Here is a 23,942-nt window from a genome sequence, read left to right as displayed (position 1 = left end):
TGTCACCCTCAGTAAAACAAACACTGCGATTATTACAAACCAAAAACTGAATGTGTATTTTTTCTTTTTAGCTTTGTATTTTCTCTTTTAAAAATCAATAGTGAAAATACATAATCGACAAGGTGTTTATATATATATATATATATATATATATATATATATATATACTATGACTCAAAAGTACTATCACTGACTCAAATGAAACTTTAAAATAATAATACCTAAAATAGGATAGTGTGACAGGAAGAAGTGGCAGGAAGAAAAGATCACAGGGGACCAGGAAATTTACAGACGTGTGTGTGTGTGTGTGTGTGTGTGTGTGTGTGTGTGTTTGTGTTTGTGTTTGTGTTTTAAGAAACAAGATAGGAGACTGATTTTACTTTGAAGTTTAAGGCCCCAGTGTATTTAACAGAAGTATAAACATCTGATGATGATGCAAAGTCAGGCAGTTTTGTAACACTCTTCTTGTCATAGGACAAATTTCAACATATTTTTCAAGGTATGTCAGACACATAAACATGTGGTAATTGATGAAAAAACAGGACTTTGATTAGCAATATCATACCAAGACGGCTATTATTCATAACATGTGCTGATATTGAGGTGTGGTCACATTACCATTGCTTGATGAAGGCTGGTGAGTGTAATCCAGTCATATCACTAGGAATCCACACATTCATGAAAAGTTCCCCATATAGATTTTGCTCATGTTCTAGCTGGTCACTCAAATTCACTGCGTGGACCAAGAGAAGCTGCTTGGGTTGAAATTGACATCTGTGTGAGCTGTTGATAGTTGACTTTTTTGCAAAATGTGACCACATCTTGATATTGCTTTTATACAACAGTTCAATAAACCATGAATTAATATTGACTAACTTACATTTTACACACAATATTGATGAAGACATCTTTTCAAACAAAGTCACAGCAAAATCAATAATTTAGTTGAGTGAATGATACTCTGACTCACTCAAAGTAATCACTTTCTGGAAGCTTGTTTGTGCCATGGAATAAAAATAAATTGTGACTTTTTATTTCCCATTTTTTTCTGAGTATATATCTTCACTTCATACCTTGTTTCTCACAGTTCTGAGAAAAAAAAAGTCTGAATTTTGAGATTTTAATTCCCAGTTTATATCTCGCAATCTAGTCTTGGTTTCTTGGAATTTTTAGTTTAAATCTTAAAATTTTTCTCAGAATTGTAAGTTTATAGAAACAAAGTCGGAATAGTAAGAAATAAACTTGAAATAAAAAGTTGCAATTCCCTTTTTATTTTTTTATTTTTTTTTTATCCCGTGTCAGAAATGGGCTTCCATACTTGTCACCAATAACTAACCTGCGGATAGAAATTGTTTGAAGTTTGATTCATTTGGACAGTTAACTCGTGCACTGAATTGTTTGTCTCGGTTTCTCACATTGTAATGACATTCTTAAGACAGAAAACAAAAAGAGCTCTGGGTAAGGTGGATATTTTGTCACCCCTGGTAGTGATCAATGACAGGACTGATCGTTTATCAGCAATGGAGTTTTTATTTTGTGCATGCAGCTTGTGAATGACAGTAAGCTATTGCAAAGCCTGTGTGTGTGTGTGTTTTTTGTGTGTGTGTGAGTTGGAAAGATTTTGATGGAATTGTTTTGAGGTTTTTGAGATGAAATCTTCCCAAATGTCTGTGAGCAGAGTCTTGATTTGGACTTCACAGATCATTTCCTCTTTCTCTTTGTGTTGTCAGACATCATTTGTTTTCACTTCTACTTTTGATGACAAAAAGTCATACAAATTAACAAGGCAGACAACATAAGACCTCCATGATCATATCTGTCAGCTCCAGAATGTCCATTTCCTGCTTTTTGAAAGTGCCCTCAAACTATCACTGCTACTTCTCTCTCATCTTTCCCAACCCCCCAACTGCCAGAGAGTGCATCTGAAAGCACTATTAGTGGTACATGACACTGTATCGCTAATGCCTTGAGAGAGAGAGAGAGAGAGAGAGAGAGAGAGAGAGAGAGAGAGAGAGAGAGAGAGAGAGAGAAATAGTGATATATTAATGGCTTGACAATCTTGGTTAATTCCTGCTTCACTAAAATTATTTAAAGCTAGTATAATGATTCACCAAGTGTCTTTTTGTTGTAGATTCAAATATTTGAAACTAGTAAATAGGATATACATAAAGAGAGATAAAAAATACCCATGACTAGTGTAATGCAATCAGAATGTCCCTTTTGGAAGTGATACCATTTACATGATTGCTTGTACAGTGAAAAATGTTCATATGCTTATTTGGTTAAATGGACTTAAATGATTATGATCAATTGGGATGATGCTGTATTTGAGACAATTACAACATACAGTTCATGATTGTAAGATACAATATATATTTTATTAAAGGGTTTAATGCGTACATGAAGTAGGTTGACTATCTTGAGTGAACACAACATCCACATACAGTACAGTAGGGTCAGAAATTGACATCAAAATATTTTAAAATACCAGTTTAAAGGAATAGAGAAATAAGAGAAATTTAGCATAAAAACATAACAGTAATCCACACAACTCCAATACATCAATTAATGTCTATCAATTATGGACTCGAATTCTGTCCGGGAGAAACAGTTTAAAGCTAAAACACATTAATGGTGGATTTGTTTCTCCCAAAAGCACAGCTTTTCAATTCACAATTCATTAACTGATGGACTGGAGTGGTGTGGATTACTTGCAGAATATTGTGATGTTTTTATCAGCTGTTTGGACTCTCATTCTGACGGCACCCATTCACTGCAGAGGATTCACTGGTGAGCAAGTGATGCAATGCTACATTTCTCCAAACCTGCTCCAGTGAAGTAAAACTCATCTACATCTTGGATGACCTGAGGATGAGCAAATTTTTAGCAGATTTTCATTTTTGGTGAACCATTCCTTTAAGCGTGGCTGTCATTAAATAAAAAGCGAGATTCTGAACAGTCTGAAATTAATGTTGATTTTTCAGTTCAACTTTTCTGTGCTAATAAAATTTAAATAAAAAAAAAAAGTGTTGTTAATTTTCAAAGAATGAAAAGAAGCAATTTCACTAATGCTTTCATACCTCATTGTAAATCCTTATTTCTCTCTCGCTCTCCTTCACACACACACACACACACACACACACACACACACACACACACACACACACACACACACACACACAGAATGTCTTTAAATTCATAAAACAAAAAAAAAATCCATAAACTGTAGTTTAAGCACAGAGATAGTTTCCTAATATTCAAACATTTTTTCAGAGTCATAAATGTATATACTGTATGACACTATGTTCAATATAAATACTTTGGCTTGCCAGATAAGATATGCTGGAGATTTTTGCATAAAGTATTCATTGATGTGATTGTTTAAGTCAAACAGCTGTTTACTGGTCATTGATTAAGTGCAAATATGACTGGCTTTCAGTCCCTGCTCTGATTGAACTTGGCCTTATGCCTTGATTGTCACAAGCTTACTGAGGTTTGTGAAAGGGTAAGGTCAAAAACATTTCATAAAGTGATATCACATATCTGATTATGAAAATAAACAAATGACTTTAGAGAAAATTACAGTGGAGAAATTAGGAATTATCATGAAAGAAGCTAAAACCACAGGTATGTTATTAAAACATCATACTATGATTCCCAATTCTGTGAAGTTGACACCAGGAACTTATTACAATGATTCTGAAGAGACATTTGCTAAAAAAATACCGTCACGAATGTCATTGCACAATGCTTCATCATATACATTCCTGTTTGTCCGAAATTGAATGGAAGAAAATATAGCACACTGTCATCAGATCTAATAATATGGCTAAAATAAATCAAATTAAGGAATTTTGTTCATAGGTTTAACTAACAGAGGATTATTTTTCTCAGAGTTTAATACAATTTCTTTGTTTCTGACCTTTTGTAAACATACATATTTAGTATTCTAATGCAAATTCTACCTCGCCTTTTCTTTTCACTACAGTCTGGCCCAATACTGCCCCATATTTTGATCATTTCCTGGTACCTGGACAGGTACAGAAACGCCTGGAGAAATCAAACCTAAAGCAGAAAAAGATAGAAAAAAAATAATGCACTTTTATCCAATAAAATAATAATTCGGTCTAAAATGCAAATTTGCTGAAGATTAGCTCACTCTCACCAAGATGCAGGTGAGTTTGTGTCTTCATCGGAACCGATTTGGAGAAATGTAGCATTCCATCACTTGGTCACCAATGGATCCTCTGCAGTGAATGGGTGCCGTCAGAATGAGAGTCCAAACAGCTGATAAAAACATCACAATAATCCACACCACTCCAGTCCATCAATTACTATTATTTGTTTCTTCGAGACACGCAGCTTTTCACTTCTCAAATTGATGGACTAGAGTGGTGTGGATTATTGTGATGTTTTTAATCAGCTGTTTGGACTCTCATTCTGACGGCACCCATTCACTGCAGTGGATCCATTGGTGAGCAAGTGATGGAATGCTACATTTCTCCAAATCTGTTAAGATAAAGAAGCAAACTCATCTACATATTGGATGTAGATAAGTAAATTGTCAGCAAACAAATAACTAAATCCATAAATAGACAGGAGCTATTGAAAGTGTTTCAAACAGTAATTGTTGGGATCTTGTGATGGATAGCACAGGGCTTTAGCTGACGGTAAATGAAGAGCTGGTAGACTCACCTGTGCTGGTGTTAGCTGAAGGAGGAGGTGGTAGATGGGGAGAGGAGTATGATGTCTCAAACGAGCGAGGGGCAGACGGGGATGGAGGCAGCATGCACGAGTATGAGGAGGCAGACGAAGAAGGAGCCGACTGCAAAGAAAAGTCCAATAGAGCGTGAAAAAAAAAAAACCCAGAATAATTTAAAATAGTACTGAAATGCAGTGAAGAACAGAATCATACACCAACATACTACTGTGCACAGTATGCATTTTATAAGTAATACTACATTACTATATTTGCCAAAATGTACAACAATAAGCATTGCATGTAAGCTGCACTGCTCTAAAAATTATGTGGAATATACTTTGAAACCATTTTCATTCAGAAATAACATTGACAAATGACAAATAACATTGAATTAAACATGATGTGTTTGATGATATCATGTGATACTACTGTTTGAAACGTTAATCATTAGATAACGCATATCATTTTGCTCTGTGTAGACACTACTACATATTTAGCAAGCAGACAGCTAGTAGACTATTCGATTCTAGGGAAAGATTTTCTGGTGATCACTGATGTCAGTTTCATTGTCACCACAAGAGGGCACTAAAACAATAGTACAGATGCACATAGCCCTGATAAATTGGTAGTGCAATGTTTTACTAAACAGAAATATGCATCTCCTAAAAAGAGCAGTGTCTCACCTGAACCCCAGAGTAGACTGACAGAGTGTTGTAACTGGGGAGAGCAGTGTCACTCTGACTGAGCATGGATGCTAAACACATACAAACAAAGATGTGAAAAAAAAAAATGAAAATAAAAAACATGAGGTTGACTACAGCTTAACCCAGAGGTCTCCAGCCCTGCTCCTGGAGAGCGACTGTCCTGCAGATTTCAGCTCCAACCCCAATCAAACACAGCTGAAGCAGCTAATCAAGGTGTTCAGGGCTACTTGATAATTACAGACAGGTGTGTTGGAGCAGGGTTGGAACTGAAGTCTGAAGGATGGTAGCTCTCCAGTAACTCCCATTACTTTTCCTCCAGGAGCAGGGTTGGAGATCCCTGGCTTAACCATTAATGAATATATATAAATTTTTAAGAATAATTATTAATTAATATAAATAGTTATTAACGCATCGACGCCATGAATGCATACAAACTGAATTATGAGAATTATCTAAGTAACTAAAAATGGCTAACAAATTAAAATCTTACATTTTAGCATCTTCAAAGTCCCAAACAAACAAATAAACAAATACATAAAATATTCCAACAATTTCAAAACTGATTTAAAGTGTTTTAAAATCTTTTTTAAGTTCACTAGAAACATAAAATCACCCACATACAAATAAGATGAAAAAGAGTATTCAAATTTCTCATTTATGTAAATCTCCATTCCCACCTGCTCTGTTGCCATGCGGATGATGATAGACAGCAGAGTTAAAGGATGTGCTCAGTGGAGCGTGTGTTTGAGCACAGGAAGTCCCGCCTCCAGACCGCCTCTGGTTTCGAAGCTTCTCCTCGCGCCTCCATTTGGCTCTTCGATTGGAAAACCACACCTGCCAATCAAGGTCCAACGTATATGAGATTATCTCTATTATTTATTTTGCTGCTTTTGTGAATCTACAAATTGACAAGGACAGCTACATACTTGTATCCTTGCCTCTGGAAGGTCGATTTTGTTTGAGAGTCGCTCCCGTGCGAAAACATCTGGATAATGTGTTCTCTCAAATTCTAAATGAAGTGTAGTAGTTAATTTTTTTTTCTTTGAAATAAATGTTTGTTTGTTTGTTTGTTTGTTTTTTCTTTTTCATTCAATGAAAATATAATTCAAATTTTTGAAGTTTTTTGTCTGTTTTCTTACCCTTCTCCAAGGCCTCGATCTGCTCTGTTGTGAAGCTGGTTCTGTTGCGCTGAAGTTTCCTCTTCAGCTGCAGCCTCAGTTCTCCTTCATCATGCCCTCCTTCTTCTGCCATCTTCCCATCCGTCTCCACCAGGCAACCAACTGAAACAAAAAAAAAATGAATAAATAAAATAAAAAGTTGCTAATCTGTAGAATGAAAGTGTGGAAGCAGGGAATCATTATATGAATTCTTAAGGATTAGTTCATAGAAGTATTTTACAATAATAATAAATCATCAAAACTAAAACAAAGGTAGTAGTAAGTAACCAAACTTGCAAAAGAAATAAGTCTTAAAATGTAGCTTCTTTTTAAAAAATAAATAAATAAATAAATAACTTAAAATTTTAGTTGAAAATAATTAATATGCAAGTTCAGTTTAATTTCAAGCATTTGAAGGGATAGTCCACCCAACAATTTCATTCAAAACTTGTACGTAGGCTGTTTCTTTCTGTGAAACACAAAATATATCCAAAATAATAATATTTGTTAAGAAATATTGTTGGACTCTCATAGTATGTTTGGTTCATAGAAGTCAACGGGGGCTGAAACTGTTTGGTTACCAACATTCTTTAAAATATCTTCCTTTTTGTGTTCCACAGAAGATATTCATACATGCTTGAAATGACGTGAGGGGGAGCAAATGATGACAGATTTTTCATGTTTGAGTCAACTGTCCCTTTAAGTATAAGCTTTTTCTTCAGAATGTTAGAAAGAGATTTTGTGTAGTTTTTGTAAGAGTTTTTGACTGGTAGAAATGTTAAAATACTGTTTTTTGAAACACAACAGTTGCACACACACATTTAAGTGCCTTATTATTGTGTCTTATATACAGCCAGAGGAGGTCCGACATATATCAGTGTTTTCTATAAGGCGTCAAGCGTCTCACCAGTGCTGTGCTGACTGGGAACTGCGTTCTGCTGATGGTACCAGTCATTTGCTCCACTCCAGTTTGAGGTGCTCTGGATATTCAGCATGGTCAACCTCTCAAACATCATGTACCTGACCACTACAGCCTCGGAATGGAAAGAGACAGAACTCATTTAATTTAGGCTCCCTAAAATGCAGTATGAATTACATACATATTCATTGTCAATGACTTTCAAGAAAGAAAAAAATGCCTTTACCTGTCCACATTATAATTTATGTTGGCCAGGTCAGTTTTTTTATATTTTAGTACATTTACATTTCACATTTTTTGTGCATATATTATTTAAAAAATATTTCTATTTAGTTTCAATTTAGCTAAAAAAAAAAATCTATAAAAGGCTTTTTAGCAGGTTTTCCTAGAAAACTAACCTTAATGAAACAAGCTCATTATGTGTTCAAATAACTGTATTTTGTTTTCCCCTTATAGCAATAACAGAGGAAATGTTCAATAGCATTTTTTGTAGCCAAGACATACAGAAACAGATGTTTAAAAATTAAACTACACTGTAAAAAAAAGATCATGTTAAATTTACGGTAAAATCTGGCAGATGTGGTTGCCAGAAATTCACTGTAAAAATGCTGTGACAATATTTCAGGTATTCAGGGAACAGCATATTGGTAAGCATATATTTTGTTAATGATGTCATTTTAATTTACCAAATGATACCGAAACCTGCTTTTTACCTAAAAATGTAACAATACCCACTATAATACTACATAAAGAAGTATTATGATTCGTAGTTGGTGTGTTGTTCATAACATGTGGAATACTACAGACGGTGCACACAAAGAGCATCAGAGTAACACAAATGACATTAAAATAATGCAATAAACAACTAAATAACATAACACACCCTAATCTACATTACTGACAACAACAAAAAATATTTATATAAAATATAACAATATGTAATGTTACGCAGGGACTTCTATGAACACCTTTTTACTGTTTTTCACCAAAAAAAATAAAAAATTGCAGTAACCTTACATATCCGATTTATACTTTTGAAAAGTAAGACAACTAGACTATTTCTAGAAAATTATTTGTGTTACTCAAATATTTTGAGTGTTGCTTTTACAAACATTTGTGGACTCAATACAGCAGTTTCTAACAAAATTCTAAGGAAGAGCAAAGAAAAATAATACAAATCCAACTCACCAGCCGTTACATTACAAGCAGCACATCCACGGCAGCAAAGCAATGTTATCCCTCTTTTTGAAATGTTATTGAGGGTTTCCTGACAACTTGCTTTGTTAACAATGAACTGTGTGTGTGACAGAGAAATAGAAATGCATCTGCAGGCAATTCTACCCTTAGAGAGAAAGAGAGAGAGAGATGAGAAGAGTGACACAGCGAGTCAACATCAGTGTCAAGTTTGAACTTAATGCCAGTGAGAGAGAGCAGCAAAAAGAAGAAGCTACAGATAATGGAGTGATGAAAAAGAAGAAGAGGGGAATAGCAGAAAAGAGCAGAGTTTAATATTAATTAGACTGCACATATGAAAAGAAAAGTGGGATTTGGGAGGGAAAATGAGAGATCACTGGACATTACTGAAGTGGACATTTTTGGATTTCTTCTCACAACTTAAAAACACATTTATTTTTTTGTTTTTGTTTAGGATTGATTGATTTTAAGGGTTTGGTTTGGTTGGTTTCAAAGACTTGTTTCAATAAATGAAACAAAGCAAAACCAATTGAGCATTTTTTTTCTTTCAATGTTCATTGTGATTGAAAATAAAGCATGCTTTTTTTTTTATCCATCGCTTTAGTTTATCTTTTAAAAACAGTTGGGTTAAATATTTAACCCAACCTTCTGGGCAGTAACTCAACCGCTGGGTCAAAAACAACCCAATGGCTGGGTTTGTCCATATTTACCCAGGGTTTGTCCATATTTTGTTTTTTTATAAAAAAAAAAACAACCGCTGGGTCAAAAACAACCCAATGGCTGGGTTTGTCCATATTTTACCCAGTGTATTTAACCCGTTTTTTTTTGTTTTTTATTATATGGGTTAAATTTAAGTCATGTTTAAATTATATCTTTTTTGGTTGTTTATATTTTAGATTATATTATTGATCATTGATTGAATATTGATGATTTCTCATTAATTTTTAATTTTTTATAAATTATATGTTGTGTGTTGAGTATTGAGTGATGAGTGTTTGTTTTTGTGTGGGTTTGAATAAACCAGTGTGTTTGTGTGTGTGTGTGTGTGTGAGAATTACTCATGTATTTGTGTGTGTGTTGTGTGTGTGTGCAGCGTGTGGTGCGTGCGTCGCGCGTGTGCGTGCAGTTGTGTCGTGCGTGCGTGTGCGTGTGAGTCTGTAGGTTGGGGAACGGGGGATGCCACATTACTTTATTTCCAGTTGACAAGACTTTACATCCCCTACCTCTTTCTCTCTCATACACTGCACATATACTGCTTTATCAAGCAGTTCTTAAAAATAAAATATGTACAATAACATAAAATATATTGTACAATATCGAGCAATTATTATTAGTAGTAGCCATATAGTTTTACATTTACATTACATTTACATTTACATGTATTAAAACAGATTTTGTTATTTATTGTGTCTGAGTGGACATAATAATAATAATAATAATAATAATAATAATAATAATCGTTTACATCGAATAATAATAATAATAATAATAATAAGTGGTAGTAGTATTAAAACAGATTGATGTCTTTATTTACTTATATCTGAGGAGGCATCTTAATAATAACTATTATTATTAAAGCATATTTTTTTTATCTTTTGCTTTTCATAATGGGGCACATCATCATCATCGTTATAATCTTTATATCAGAGTTTATATATATATATAAATAATAAGAAACATAGCCAAGTGTGTCCAACCTTTTGACTGTGTATGTTAATGTCATTATATATGTGCACTATATCATACATATCATAACATTAACCAGATTTTTGGGTTGTGTTCAGATGCATAGTCACATAGTCTAGTGAAAAAGCACGTGCATGCGTGTATTTATGAGTCAGCCGTGTGACCGCGCGGGTCCGTGTGTGTGTTTCTTACAAAGATACATATAGCTTTAGGACATGCATTTTTTTTTAACTACCCCCAACCCCACCACCATCTCTCCATCCCTCTCTACCTCTTTTATTTTTTAGCGCTGGGGGTTAAAAGTGGGTCGGGAGGGGTTTGTGGAGGGACAAGAGATGGTCACCATAGCAACAATGCCACGACAAATATTCATCAAGTCCTTAAAACAAAGCCGATCGGAGCTGCTTTATCAAATAACTCGCGCAGTTCATCCTGGGACAGTCGGCAGAGAGACGAACTGCAACACTTCACTGAGGAGAATGAATAGCTTTCTCCCTCATGTATTCAAAAATAAACTTTCCCGTCTTTGCTTATGACTGGTGGTCGTGCTACTTTAGTGGAACCGTGACTTCCTTCAACACACTCTTTCCGTTTAGGGTCCAGTTCCGCGGTTTCTCCGTCGTTTTTGGTCGTGTTGTGCTGCCCCTGGCGACACCGCGCTGCATCCTCTCTCGCGCCCCTCCTCTGTCCCTGTCACCTTCAGTCGTGCTGTAAAAGCAGACACAGAGCCTGAGGACAGAGCGAGAGGAACACAACCGAGACAGAGACACAGCAGCAGCTCAACAGAGGAGGAAGGTGAACGCGGAGTCGTGTACTGATTATCGTCGGCATCTGTCCGCTTAAACCATTATTAATAAGTGTTAGCACCCCCTTGTGCCAGTTCCCAAATCTTAAACAGAAATTAAACGATTAAAGGGAATTTTTTTTAATGCAACAAAAGAACAAATACAAATAAAAGACAGTATAAGAACAAAATACAAACAATGAGGGTTAAATACATTAATCCAAAGCATAGCCTACTATGTTAGCTTATAAGATAAAATAGTCTTACATGCAATAGAATTATTAGAGTTTCTTAAGAGTTTACATAAACATCAAAATCTTTCTTGAAAACAGGCAAGAAATAGCAATAAATTAATAATAAATTTTAAGTGAGAAGGGTCCAGATCCAAGGAGTAACCAAATAAATAAAGAAATAAATGAAAAAAAAAAAAAAAAAAAAAAAAAAACCTTTTTGGGGTTATACAGAAGTTTGGACGTAAATATTTTTTAACAAAATTGGAAGTCAACTCAGAACAGTTTACAATAAGCACAGTCCCAAAATAAATAATTGATTGTTTCTTCAGACTGAAGACAAAATGAGCAATTGGGGGAAATCCTATTATTAAATTTAGCAAGTTTATAATTTACCTGGCAATTATGGACTTTAATAGAGACTTCAACAACTTTATTAGATAAGAAAAAAAAAATTGTCGAAGAAACCAAAAATCTTCCCATTCTATATCACTGAACATGTTATTTCAAAAACTTTGGTCAACAAATAAGTTACTGTTGTCAAAAATAGGAGAGTTTAAAGAACCTTTAGGGCCAGACTTGACCTAAGTATAATACAATCAGTAATTGCAAAAAAAAACAATGACATGTTCTCTTGTGGGACAGGAAAAGAGAATTCTTGCATAAATTGTTCATACTGTAAGTGAACAGGACACCACGATCATCTAAAAGTTGGCTTACTAAAAGTATATTTTTATCAAACCAATTATGAAAAAATACATTTATTTTCCTGTGTTATATTTTTATCCAAATAAAATAACTACGTGGAGAGAGAAAAAATAAATTATATATACATATATATATAAATTAAGTATATGATTTGAAATAAAGTTCCAACAGGATGTGGCGTTGTTTTAAAAATGTCTTTAACTTTAAATGAATTATTAATAGTGGAAAAATCGACTCTAGCTGAGTATGTGAATTATCTTAACAACAAGATATTACTAATATTCATATGAAATATTAATATTTGTGTGTAATATTAGTAATATTTGTTATGCTTATATAAATTTAAATGAGATTTAGAATTCCAAACAAAGTCTACTATAATTTTGTCCAGTGTTCTTCAAATTTCCACAAAAACATCCAGTGCCATTGCAGGATAGATAACCCGAGATAACCCATCTGCTTTACAGAAAGCAACACTGTAACCCCATTTAAAGGGACAGTTAACACAGAAATGAAAATTCGGTCCTCATTTACTCACCCTCAATTTGTTCCAAACCTGTATGAATTTCTTTCTTCTGTTGAGCACCTTCTGTGGGTAACCAAACAGTTGTAGCCAACGGTAGCCATTGACTTCAATATGTGATGTAAACCACTGAATTCTATATACAGTATATCTATAAAATATATATATATATAATTCTTCAGAAATTCCTTTGTGTTCAACAGTAGAAACACATTCATGCAGGTTTGGAAAGACACAAGGGTGAGAGTGAACCATGCATTTAACAGTTTAACTTTCTGTGTAAAATAACTGCTAATTTCACTGCAGCCTTTTCTGTACATCTCTTTTACTGCCATTCCAACCATGGAATGCAGTCATATATTTTTAAATATTTATTTTATGTTTCCTAATGTAACTTCTAATATTGTTTAAAGATGACATCACTAGATATGTTTTCTACACTGTTTTTGGCCCTCTGGTTAAAATACTCTGCTTTAAGAGGCATTTCTTCTTTAAGAAGTCAGTGTAAACGCCCACTGACCGGGCAATAACTTTGCATATTATACTTGTGAAGCACTTATGATTACAGTTTTTTTTATGATTGCTACAGTTGATTACAGGTGCAGCAGGACGTCTTGTACTGATTTATTCATCTCTATAGGCTTATAAAAGTATAAAATGGGTCATTCTGGCAGCTTGGTTTCAGTAAAAGCTGTTTTTAAACTAACAAGGAAGTTTTGAGTTCACTTCAACTTGCACTATGTTTTTAAAGTACTTTTGAAGATTTAAGATTACACTGGTTGCACTGGTTATTGTAGTGTAAATCCTGACTGATTTAACACTTCAACATGTGACCACCACAAAATCATGATCACAAAATAAATCCACTTATTCTTTGTTGATAACATCTAGGCATTTATGATACACTGAACCTGTTATGCTTGTTTCTCAGTCATGTGCATGTAAAAAAGGTACTGATTGTTAAAACCTGTTTACAAAAGTCCCTGCAACCCACACAGTAGTATTAAATCACATATGCCACACAATTTAAAACCTAAGTAATTCAGCAGCTTTTTAATGGGAAACAATTCAATCAGCCATTTTTCAACAAGCCACAGAACAAGGTAGAAACCTTGAAGCCTTACTAATTTGTTCAAATTACACAAATGATTGACTTGGAGCCTGTATTTTGAAACCTGCATTCATTAGTACACTGCAAACACCTTGCCCTGCCACATTCTCGGACGAATCACCCGAAACAACACAGAGAAACCAAAACTGCTAGGTGAACGAGTGGGCGGGGTTTGTGCTCATTGAGGGCGGGACGGACGCCCCTGATTTGTCATTGTTGGAAAGGTAGACAGATCGTTTGGGGAAAAAAGCGTAGCTAATGATTTTTCTTGAGCGAAACTTCCGAAGTCTTGATCTTCAGTTCTCCTGACTTCGTCAAACAAGGAAGTGATTATTTCTAGAAACATTCGTTTTAAAGATTTGCGTCCATCGCCTCTGAATTCTAAACAAAGTTAAAGTTTTCAGAAGTCCCTGGAACAAAGGTAACGCTACTTTGGTAGGATGCGGTCCTCATGTATTCGGACTGCCTTCGTCATGCTGATCGGTAGGTGCATAACTTTAATTTGTTTTTCTTTCTAAAAAAAAGAACAATTTTTGTTAAAGAATTAAAAATTAATGTAGGTTTGTAACTTTATTGTTTTGTTTTATGTTGGGCGCCATTCAGGGTTCTGGATGGGCGAGGCTCAAGGTAAGAAAATGACCTAATTTGCACTAGGGTTGTGTTTGTCTGTCAGAGAGAAACATACCAGCTAAAATCAACACTTAAAACATTATTATATCCGTTTATACTTAAAATGTGAATTGGTTCACTTAAAACATTATTATATGCGTTTATATATATAGATATCCTATATATCTACCACAGTTTAAAAAAAAGAATCAATGTGTTTGTGTCAGAATGTGGTCGGCCACCAATGGTGAACAGGATAGTCGGAGGTTCCGCTGCGTCAGAAGGTGCGTGGCCTTGGCAGGTTGATGTTAAGGTTGGCAGTTCATTATGAAATATTGTATTTTTTTAAAATTGGGGAGGGTTTAAAGGGTTTTGTTTAATTGGATTATTTTCTTTTGGTTAGTTGGAAAAAAAAGGGGTTGTTGTTTTATTGATTTAAATGTATGCCCTGAATGAAAAATCATTATCATCACGGTTTTTTTATTCAGGTCTCATGTACAATTCTATAATAATTCATAATTTTACATATTTTATTTATTACATATCAACCGAAAAGCTGTAGGCTGAAGCCTTATTTTGCCTAACCTTTTTTAATTATAAGTGTTGTGTCCACTGTCACATTTAATCTATACAAAAATATACAAAAACAGTTACTTAAAGGAGTAGTTTGAAGAAATTTAGCATTTTTTCACTTGCTCACCAATGGATCTCTGCAGTGAATGGGTGCCGTCAGAATGAGAGTCCAAACTGATAAAAACATCACAATAATCCACAAGTAATCCTCACTTTAACACTTCAGTTTGATTTTACTAGGAAAGGTTTTAAAATCTTTTATCATATATAAATGTAAAACATCTTGTATAATCTTAATTGCTGTGTGTGTGTATATATATATATATATATATATATATATATATATATATAGATATATATTAGAGATACTTAGATATCTATATATATATGATATATATATATATATATATATATCTATATATATATATATATATATATATATATATATATATATAGATAGATAGATAGATAGATAGATAGATAGATAGTGTATTTAAGCAACTTGTGTATTTTTTGTTACTCAGTCTTTGAACATAGCCTGATGTTGACATGGAATTAAAATCTATATTACTGTTGCAAATAATTCTAGTCCATCAATTAATGACTTGTGAAGTGAAAAGTTGTGTGTTTGTAAGAAATCCATCATAAAGATGTTTTTAAACTTCAGTCCTCTATGCATAATACTTTTTGTCTAGTGCAAAAGTTGTCTAGTCTGAATCAGGCGTGAGATCGACACAAATCAAGCACCATGTACAAGTTGAAAATAAGTTTAGAACAGTTCTGAACAAATACATTGGTGGTTTTTGACTGGAGAAAGCATTATTATGAATTATGGCCAGAAGGAATGGTTTAAAATAATAATAAAAAAAGGTTGCGTCATGTGGGTTACTTGTGGATTATTGTGATGATTTATCAGCTCTTTGGACTCTGATTCTGACTGAAAATTATACCTTTTTTATGACATTCATACAACTGTTTCAAGTACTTTATGTAAAAGTTGTTTATGAGCTATATATTTGTTTATCACCTTTTTAAATTTACACATTACACACTACACATTTTTAATTCCTTATTGCAGGTTTTCCACAATATACAGTATATACATCTATTTTTCAGGTTTCTCCTTTCCCTTTTTTTTTCTTTTGTTTTATTTTAATGAACAAAAAGCCTTTAAATCTCAGCTGAATCCAGATATCGGTGAAACCTTTAATTATTTTATTGTCTAGGTTTAGGATACATTCTAAATTGTCTGTCAAATCTGGTTTCTTTTCGATATCCTCCTGATGTCTGGATGATGTGCGTTTAGAATGACGGTATGGGAGGTTGTGTGTGTGTGTGTTGTGGTATTATAGTATTGGGTAATTTGTTCTGTGTCTTTTGTTTATTGATTTAAAGAGTAACAAGTATAATCCTTGTTTGCTTAGTTTTCGATATATATATATATATATATATTAGTGCTGTCAAATGATTAATCACGATTAATCACATCCAAAATAAAAGTTTTTGTTTACATAATATATGCGTGTATGCTGTGTATATTTATTATGTATATATGATTACAAACACATGCATGTATACATTTAAGAAAAATTGTTATGTTTATATATTAAATATATTTTATATATATATATAAAAAATAAGAATATAAAATATATAAATGTATATACATGTAAATATTTTCAAAATATTTACTGTATGTGTATGTATTTATATATACATAATAAATATACACAGTACACATACATATAGTATGTAAACAAAAACTTTTTATTTTGGATGTGATTAATCGCGATTAATCATTTGACAGCAATAATATATATATATATATATATATATTGGATGTGATTAATCGCGATTAATCATTTGACAGCAATATATATATAATATCTCTCTCTATATCAATTTCTCTTCCTTGTCCAGCCCTAATGACATCTACTCTTACCTGGTTTATGCGGGCCGGCATCAGCTGAACGGCTGGAATGCAGACGAGACCAGCCATAGGATCCGCCGCGTGGTGGTTCCTCTGGGTTACACAGACCCTCAGCTGGGTCAGGATATCGCTCTAGTGGAGCTGGCCACAGCTGTCAGTTGGTCTGACCGCATTCAGCCTATCTGCCTGCCATATGCCAATGTGGAGTTCAGCAGTGACATGAGGTGCATGATCACTGGATGGGGTGACATCAGAGATGGAGGTGAGTGAGAAACCCATACTACAGGCGTCTGAAATTTCATTAAATATATATTTAACTTCGAAATTACAGTGACATTAAATTCAGTAGTAATCAGTAGTAGTAGTGGTGTGTATGAGTAGATAAATAATAAACAAACAAACAAAAAAATAATAAAAACTGGTTTTAAATGCTTTTAAGTGAAATAAGCCTTTATTAACATTAACATTATTTTAACATGAAATGATCAGTGTGAATGGATCGTCATTATGGGATTTGCTGAAGATTACATGTATTAGTGTTATTATAAAGATCAAGTGTGTTGGATGACAGCAAAGATATCTTAACACCCTAAAACCTTGCACACTGAGTCCAAATGCTTGCTACGGATGCGAGAAATGCAGAAAATAGAACCTGATCTGAATTTTTTTTTTTATGATTGATGTAAAGTTTCGGACGCAGTTTGTAAATGTGATGAAATGTGAGGTCATATTTATTTTTTAACGTGCGAAAATGTCCCACTCAGTGTACGAAGACCTTTAGTCTCTAATGCGCACCAAGGCTGCATTTATTTGCTCAAATTTACAAAAGAGCAGTAATATTGTGAAATATTATTAAAATTTCAAAATATTTTAATATGTAATTTATTTCTGTGATCAAAGCTGTATTTTCAGCATCATTACTCCAGTCTTCAGTGTCACATGATCTTCAGAAATCATTCTAATATTCTGATTTGCTGCTCAAGAAACATAACTGATTATCAATGTCTTCATTTTTTTTTTTTTTTTTGGAAACCAAAAGTGTGGGCTAAGTAAGATTTTAAATAAATTAAAACGAATTGATTCAAATACCTTTATTCTGTAAGGATGCATTAAATTGATCAAAACTGACAGTGAAGACATTTATTATATTATAAAATATTTCCATTACAAAGAAATGCTGTTCTTTTTAACTTTCTTTTCATCAAAGAATCCAGAAAAAATTATAATGGTTTCCACTAAATTTTTAAGCAACAAAAACAATTTTCAACATTAAAAATTAAAATAAGTATTATTAATAATTAAGCACCAATAGTAATCGATAAAGAATTCTGAAGGATCATGTGACACTGAAGACTCAGTCTACATTTCCATCCCAGTTTAAAATATATTATATTAGTAAACAGTAATTATAAATAGTAATAATTAGTGCTGTCAAACAATTATTCGTGATTAAACGCATCCAAAATAAGTTTTTGTTTACATCATATATGAGTGTGTACTATGTATATTTATTATGTATATATAAATACAAATAAATGCATGTATATATTTGAGAAAAATGTTATGTTTGTATATTAAACATTTATATATAAAATATAATAATATAAATGTATGTGTATATATGTAAATATTTTCAAAATATATAATGAATGTGTGTGTATTTATATATACATAATAAATAAACAGTACACCACACACACATATATTATATAAACAAAAGCTTTTATTTGGATGCAGTTAATCGCAATTAATCGTTTGACAGTACTAGTGATAATATTTCACAATACTACTGGTTTTACAAAAATTTAGATCAAACAATGCAGCATTGGTGAGCAGAAGAGATTTCTTTAAAAAAAAAATATTGTAATTATTGCAAACTTTTGGTAGTGTTTGTATATTGTGTGAAATATTGGCAAGTGCTACAAGCAGTGCATAAAGAAATTCTTGTTCCTTCAGTGTGTACAAAGACACAAAAGCACTCATCTTGTTGTTTCTCATGTCTTGTTCAGTTGCTCTGCAGGGCGTTGGGGCATTGCAGGAAGTCCAAGTGCCAATCATCGACTCAAAGATCTGTCAGGATATGTATCTGATAAACCCCACAGAGAACATTGACATCCGCCCTGACATGATGTGCGCTGGATTCCAACAAGGAGGCAAAGACTCCTGCCAGGTAAGGAGAGCATTGCTTGAGGAAAACATATGATTTTTGAAATAAAAATGCAGATGATCCTTATTGTGTCTAATACCCTTCTGTTCTTATGTATTTCTGCATGTGTGCTTTTTCAGGGCGACTCCGGTGGACCTCTGGTGTGTCAGATCAGTGACGGAAGTTGGGTACAAGCTGGAATTGTGAGCTTCGGTCTCGGCTGTGCTAAAGCAAACCGACCAGGAGTCTATGCCAAAGTATCCAGCTTCACTAGCTTCATCCAGAACCACGTTGGAGGAGTCCAGCTCAAGAGCGCATCGAGTCACATCTGGGCTGACCGGGTCATGTTGGTCATCAGGACTCTGGTGATACTGGTATTGGTGCAGCTGCTGAGATAAACACACACTGATCCTCGCACAAGCCAAAAACCTCCTGCCCCAAAACACTGTCCTACGTAAAAAGAGATTTTAATGCCATAGTTTTAATCAGTTTTTAAATGACTTTATTATGTAGTTTCCTATTTGGTTTGTACCAAAAATACACACCAAATGATTTGAAATTAAAGATAAAAGTATGTCTTTTACCACTTGATTAATAATATATTCTTTTAATCATTTGGAACTGTACTGATTAACATTGAGATGATTAAACCATGTAATTAAACTGTGCAAATAATGCCATTTTTAAACTGAAATACTCAAATGGTTCTTGTGGGCAGCTTAACAATTGTGAGATTTGACAGTGCATACTGTAAGATTAATGGACACTTATTTGATCCAGCGTTTTGCACAGCAATTATAAATGTTATTTACCTTTGCATCAGGACATGTCAAATTTTTAAGATCACCTGTGCAATTATGATGTGAAGGATTTAATGCTTTTCTAGAGTTAGTTGTATATTTGTACCTCTTGGTGAACGTTTCTCTTAAAATGCTGTAAATAAACTTTGTAATAAAGTGATTTTTGTAATTGATATATTTTGCATGTTTATATTTATGGTAGCGGTAAACACTGGGGAGTTGACCTGTCTTTAAGCATTAGCATTACTAATACTATCATAGCAACTGTTGCTGTCTGGCATGTTCTCAGATAAGCTTCTGCTCTTTTAATGCAAGTCTATGGAAGGTTTGTATTTGGTTAATAGTAATTTTATATAAAAATCCAAAAATTATAATATTGTTAATGTGCATTCTACATCAGTATTTTTTTTCTTTCCAGGGAAAGTAATCTTTCATTTACATACTGATTCAGGTTCTAAAGGTAATTTGTGTAATCATTTAAATAAACACAGTTGATTTATCTAATCACAAAATAAATTTGACTATGAAAATGCCCACAAATGATTATTTAAAGCTATTTTTGTTAAATGAGAAAATATCACATAGACTTTACAAATAGTAGCTTTAGAAATAAATATTTTATTTTATTCAACATAAAATTTATTACACATAAACATTTAGGCTTCAACGACCTAATATAAACTATGGAACATAAGAGATAAATTGAGAAACGACTGCTGGCTTTGTTACCAACAGTCATCAAAATACCTTCTTTTATGTTCACACAAGAATGGTTTGAAACGACATGAGGGTGAGTGAATGATGACAGAATTTGTTCATTTGTTTTGGGGTGAACTATGCCTTTGTTGTTGTTGTTAGTATTATAGTGAAATTATACTCTAAACGAGAAACTAATTCTGCCAGTAGGTGTTGGTAAATGTCTTTGAGTCATTCATTCATTCGAATGGCTGATTCTTTCAGGAATTAAGTAAATGGTTCTCTTTATGAATGAGTGTTTGAATCATTGGTTCACACAATTCATTCAAAATGCATTTATTCAGTTGCTCGGAGATGGCAACAATCCTGTTATGGCTTTAAAGGTAATTTGTTCTCTGCAAAATTGAGCAAAAACACATATTGTGTTTAAAATATAACACAATATCAACTTATTTACTGAACTGTTGTATAAAATCACATTCAAACTTGTGATATTCGGGACAAAATCATCACTAGTGTGATATTGCTCTAGTATTGCACCAGTATCTCAAATTTTAGAGCATAATTACATTAATTGAGTTGATGCCCTGCATCATAACAGTCAACTATATGAAATGTAAGATGACGTACAGGTGGGGGCGGGGCCAGTGCGTTAAGCTAAAAATCGGGTTATTTCATTATTTTCGTTATTTTAAGGAGTTAAACTGTATACACACACACACACTTTAAGAAGCTTTCAGTTTGATATCATAACATACAGTATACTGCATGATTTAACTATTCCCTGAAATAAAAACAAGAAAATTGCAGTGTCTTAATTAGGCTGATGTAAGAGTAACAAAGGGGGCGGGGCTTAGTCAATATCAATTTGCATATTACTAAGAAGTGCTTTCTATTTATGAAATCATATGATTTGTCAGGGGTGTTTAAGTGGTCTCTGCTATTTTCATAAGAATAATGTGTATTTTTCTTGTGGCAAAGGCTATCATACTTAGCCTTTAGCATTGCATATACTGTATATCCATAAATAATATATTTCTGCCTCGTAGTGATCTGAATCCCATCGGATTGGAATAAGAAGTTCGTTCAGATGCTCGCTGCATCTGAAAGTGAGTTTTGAGCTTTGAAAGGTCCCGTTTTAAATGTCTTACACTGTATATACACCTTTAACATTTCTCACATTATCACAGTTTATTCGCTAACAAAATATGACGAACTCAGAGCTTAACTGTGTCAGAACGAATTCCTCTTGATGATGTCAGATAACTTTGATAGAAATGCATGTAATGAATCAGGTTGAATAGCTGTTAAATTTAAGTACACAATTAGATAATACCAATTTAGGTCAACCAATTACAAAGCAATGATTAATTTTGTTCAGTTTGTGGTGTAAAAAGGTTTAGCAATTAAAGAAAAATACTTAAGCAAAACATGGTCAGGTCAAAGTGTCTGAATAATTTTTGGTCCCAAATTTTTACATATTTTACTGGTAGTCAAGTCACCTTTATTTATATAGCGCTTTTAACAAAACAGATTGTGTCAAAGCAACTGAACAACATTAATTAGGAAAATAGTGTGTCAATAATGCAAAATGACAATAGTAAACACTTATTTTTCAGTTTAGTGCAGTTCATCATTGAATTCTGTGATGTCATAATCCAGCTGAGTTCAGTTTAAATAGTATCTTTGCAATCATTTGCAATCAAGTCAACGATATCGCTGCAAATGAAGTGTCCCCAACTAAGCAAGCCAGAGGCAAAAGCGGCAAGGAACCAAAACTCCATCGGTGACACAATGGAGTAAAAACCTTGGGAGAAACCAGGCTCAGTCGGGGGGCCAGTTCTCCTCTGGCCAGACAAAACCAGCAGTTCAATTCCAGGCTGCAGCAAAGTCAGATTGTGCAGAGGACTCAACAGGTTCCTGTGGTCTTGTCCCGGTGGCCGTCTGAGACAAGGTCCTTAAGGGGATCTGTATCTGGGGCTCATCTAGTTATCTGGTCTCTGCTGTCTTTCAGGGCTGTAGAGGTCCTTTCTAGGTGCTGATCCACCAACTGGTCTGGATACGTACTGGATCTGGGTGACTGCAGTGACCATCTGTTCTGGATAAAGGATAATATTAGCGTAGATGCCATTCTTCTAATGATGTAGTAAGTACATTGGGTGTTATGGGAAGTGTTCCTGGTTCCGATTGACCTAATTAATGCAGCCTAAAAATCCTTTAACTGATTTGGATATTAGAAGCGTATTAGTATGTTATGTGTAATCCAGGTTTAAGAGATGTGTCTTTAATTTAGATTTAAACTGCAATAGTGTCTGCCTCCCGAACAATGTTAGGTAGGTTATTCCAGAGGATTTGCCGCCCGCAGTTGACTTTGATATTTTAGGTATTATCAAATTGCCAGAGTTTTGACAACGCAGCGAACGTGGAGGTCTATAACGCAACAAGAGCTCGTTCAAATACTGAGGTGCTGAAGCATTCAGGGCTATATAAGAAGCAAGATTTTAAAATCTATACAATGTTTAATAGGGAGCCAATGCAGTGTTGACAGAACCGGGCTAATATGGTCATACTTCCTGGTTCTAGTAAGAACTTTAGCTGCTGCATTTTGTACCAGCTGGAGTTTGCTTATGAACCGTGCAGAACAGACACCCAATAAAGCATTACAATTATCTAACCTTGAGGTCATAAACGCATGGATTAACATTTCTGCATTTGACACTGAGAGCATAGGTCATAATTTAGAAATATTTTTGAAATGGAAAAATGCAGTTTTACAAATGCTAGAAACGTGGCTTTCTAAGGAAAGATTGCTATTAAATAGCACACCTTGGTTCCTAACTGATGATGAAGAATTGACAGAGCAGCCACCAAGTCTTAGACAGTGTTCTAGGTTAATACATGCAGAATTTTTAGGTCCTATAATTAACACCTCTGTTTTTTCAGAATTTAGCAGTAAGAAATTACTCGTCATCCAGTTTTTTATATCGACTATGCATTCTGCTAGTTTTTAAAATTGGTATGTTTCGCCAGACCGCAAAGAAATATAGAGCTGTGTATCATCAGTGAAAGCTAACACTGTGTTTCCTGATGATATCGCCCAAGGGTAACATGTAAAGCGTGAAGAGTAACGGCCCTAGTACTGAGCCTTGAGGTACTCCATACTGCACTTGATATGATATGACACGACATGATACCTCTAAATTCACTGCTACGAATTGATGGCGATCATATAAGTATGATTTGAACCATGCTAATGCACTTCCATTAATGCCAATGGTAATTTTTGGGTAAAGGCTAATGCCACAGTTTACTTTATTTTGCTATCCTCACTTACATGAACTATAATGTCTTGCACCCACTAATACAAAAAAATCCAAAAATTCAGTTTCTGAATTCAAAATCTCATGTCTGAATAAATTTTGGTTCGACTGTAAATAACAAAATACTGCAAAAGAATACAAACACACAAA

At 33.9% G+C, this 23,942-nt stretch overlaps 2 protein-coding genes and 1 long non-coding RNA gene across 4 annotated transcripts; 2 read left to right on the top strand and 1 right to left on the bottom strand.

The window, feature by feature from the left end:
- Positions 1 to 2,798: 2,798 nt before the first annotated feature.
- Positions 2,799 to 8,785, bottom strand: LOC109051712 (paired box protein Pax-6-like). 2 transcript variants are annotated; one of them, XM_042734933.1, is made up of 9 exons: positions 8,671 to 8,785; positions 7,471 to 7,597; positions 6,546 to 6,686; positions 6,333 to 6,415; positions 6,084 to 6,240; positions 5,386 to 5,456; positions 4,696 to 4,825; positions 3,966 to 4,065; positions 2,799 to 3,113 (listed from the first exon to the last, which is right to left on the bottom strand). In XM_042734933.1, exons 2-8 carry the CDS (start codon positions 7,577 to 7,579, stop codon positions 3,983 to 3,985), a joined length of 774 nt encoding a protein of 257 aa, XP_042590867.1. In that variant the 5' UTR covers positions 7,580 to 7,597; positions 8,671 to 8,785; the 3' UTR covers positions 2,799 to 3,113; positions 3,966 to 3,982. The 2 variants fall into 2 exon arrangements, with proteins under 2 accessions (XP_042590867.1, XP_042590865.1); XM_042734931.1 differs by lacking the exon at positions 2,799 to 3,113 and having other exon boundaries at positions 3,123 to 4,065.
- A 5,158-nt stretch (positions 8,786 to 13,943) lies between these two features.
- Positions 13,944 to 14,649, top strand: LOC109051705. The gene is made up of 3 exons (XR_006156001.1): positions 13,944 to 14,201; positions 14,322 to 14,345; positions 14,555 to 14,649. It is a non-coding gene; the product is annotated as an uncharacterized LOC109051705 (long non-coding RNA).
- A 1,558-nt stretch (positions 14,650 to 16,207) lies between these two features.
- Positions 16,208 to 19,949, top strand: LOC122134477 (prostasin-like). Its single transcript, XM_042736042.1, has 4 exons — positions 16,208 to 16,213; positions 16,771 to 17,092; positions 18,840 to 19,000; positions 19,117 to 19,949. The coding sequence occupies exons 1-4, from the start codon at positions 16,208 to 16,210 to the stop codon at positions 19,372 to 19,374; spliced, it is 747 nt and encodes a 248-aa protein (XP_042591976.1). The 3' UTR covers positions 19,375 to 19,949.
- The last annotated feature ends 3,993 nt before the right edge of the window (positions 19,950 to 23,942 follow it).

The sequence above is a fragment of the Cyprinus carpio genome, chromosome B12, assembly GCF_018340385.1.
Source record: "Cyprinus carpio isolate SPL01 chromosome B12, ASM1834038v1, whole genome shotgun sequence".
NCBI lineage: Eukaryota > Metazoa > Chordata > Actinopteri > Cypriniformes > Cyprinidae > Cyprinus > Cyprinus carpio.
This window is presented reverse-complemented; position numbering and strand designations above follow the sequence as displayed.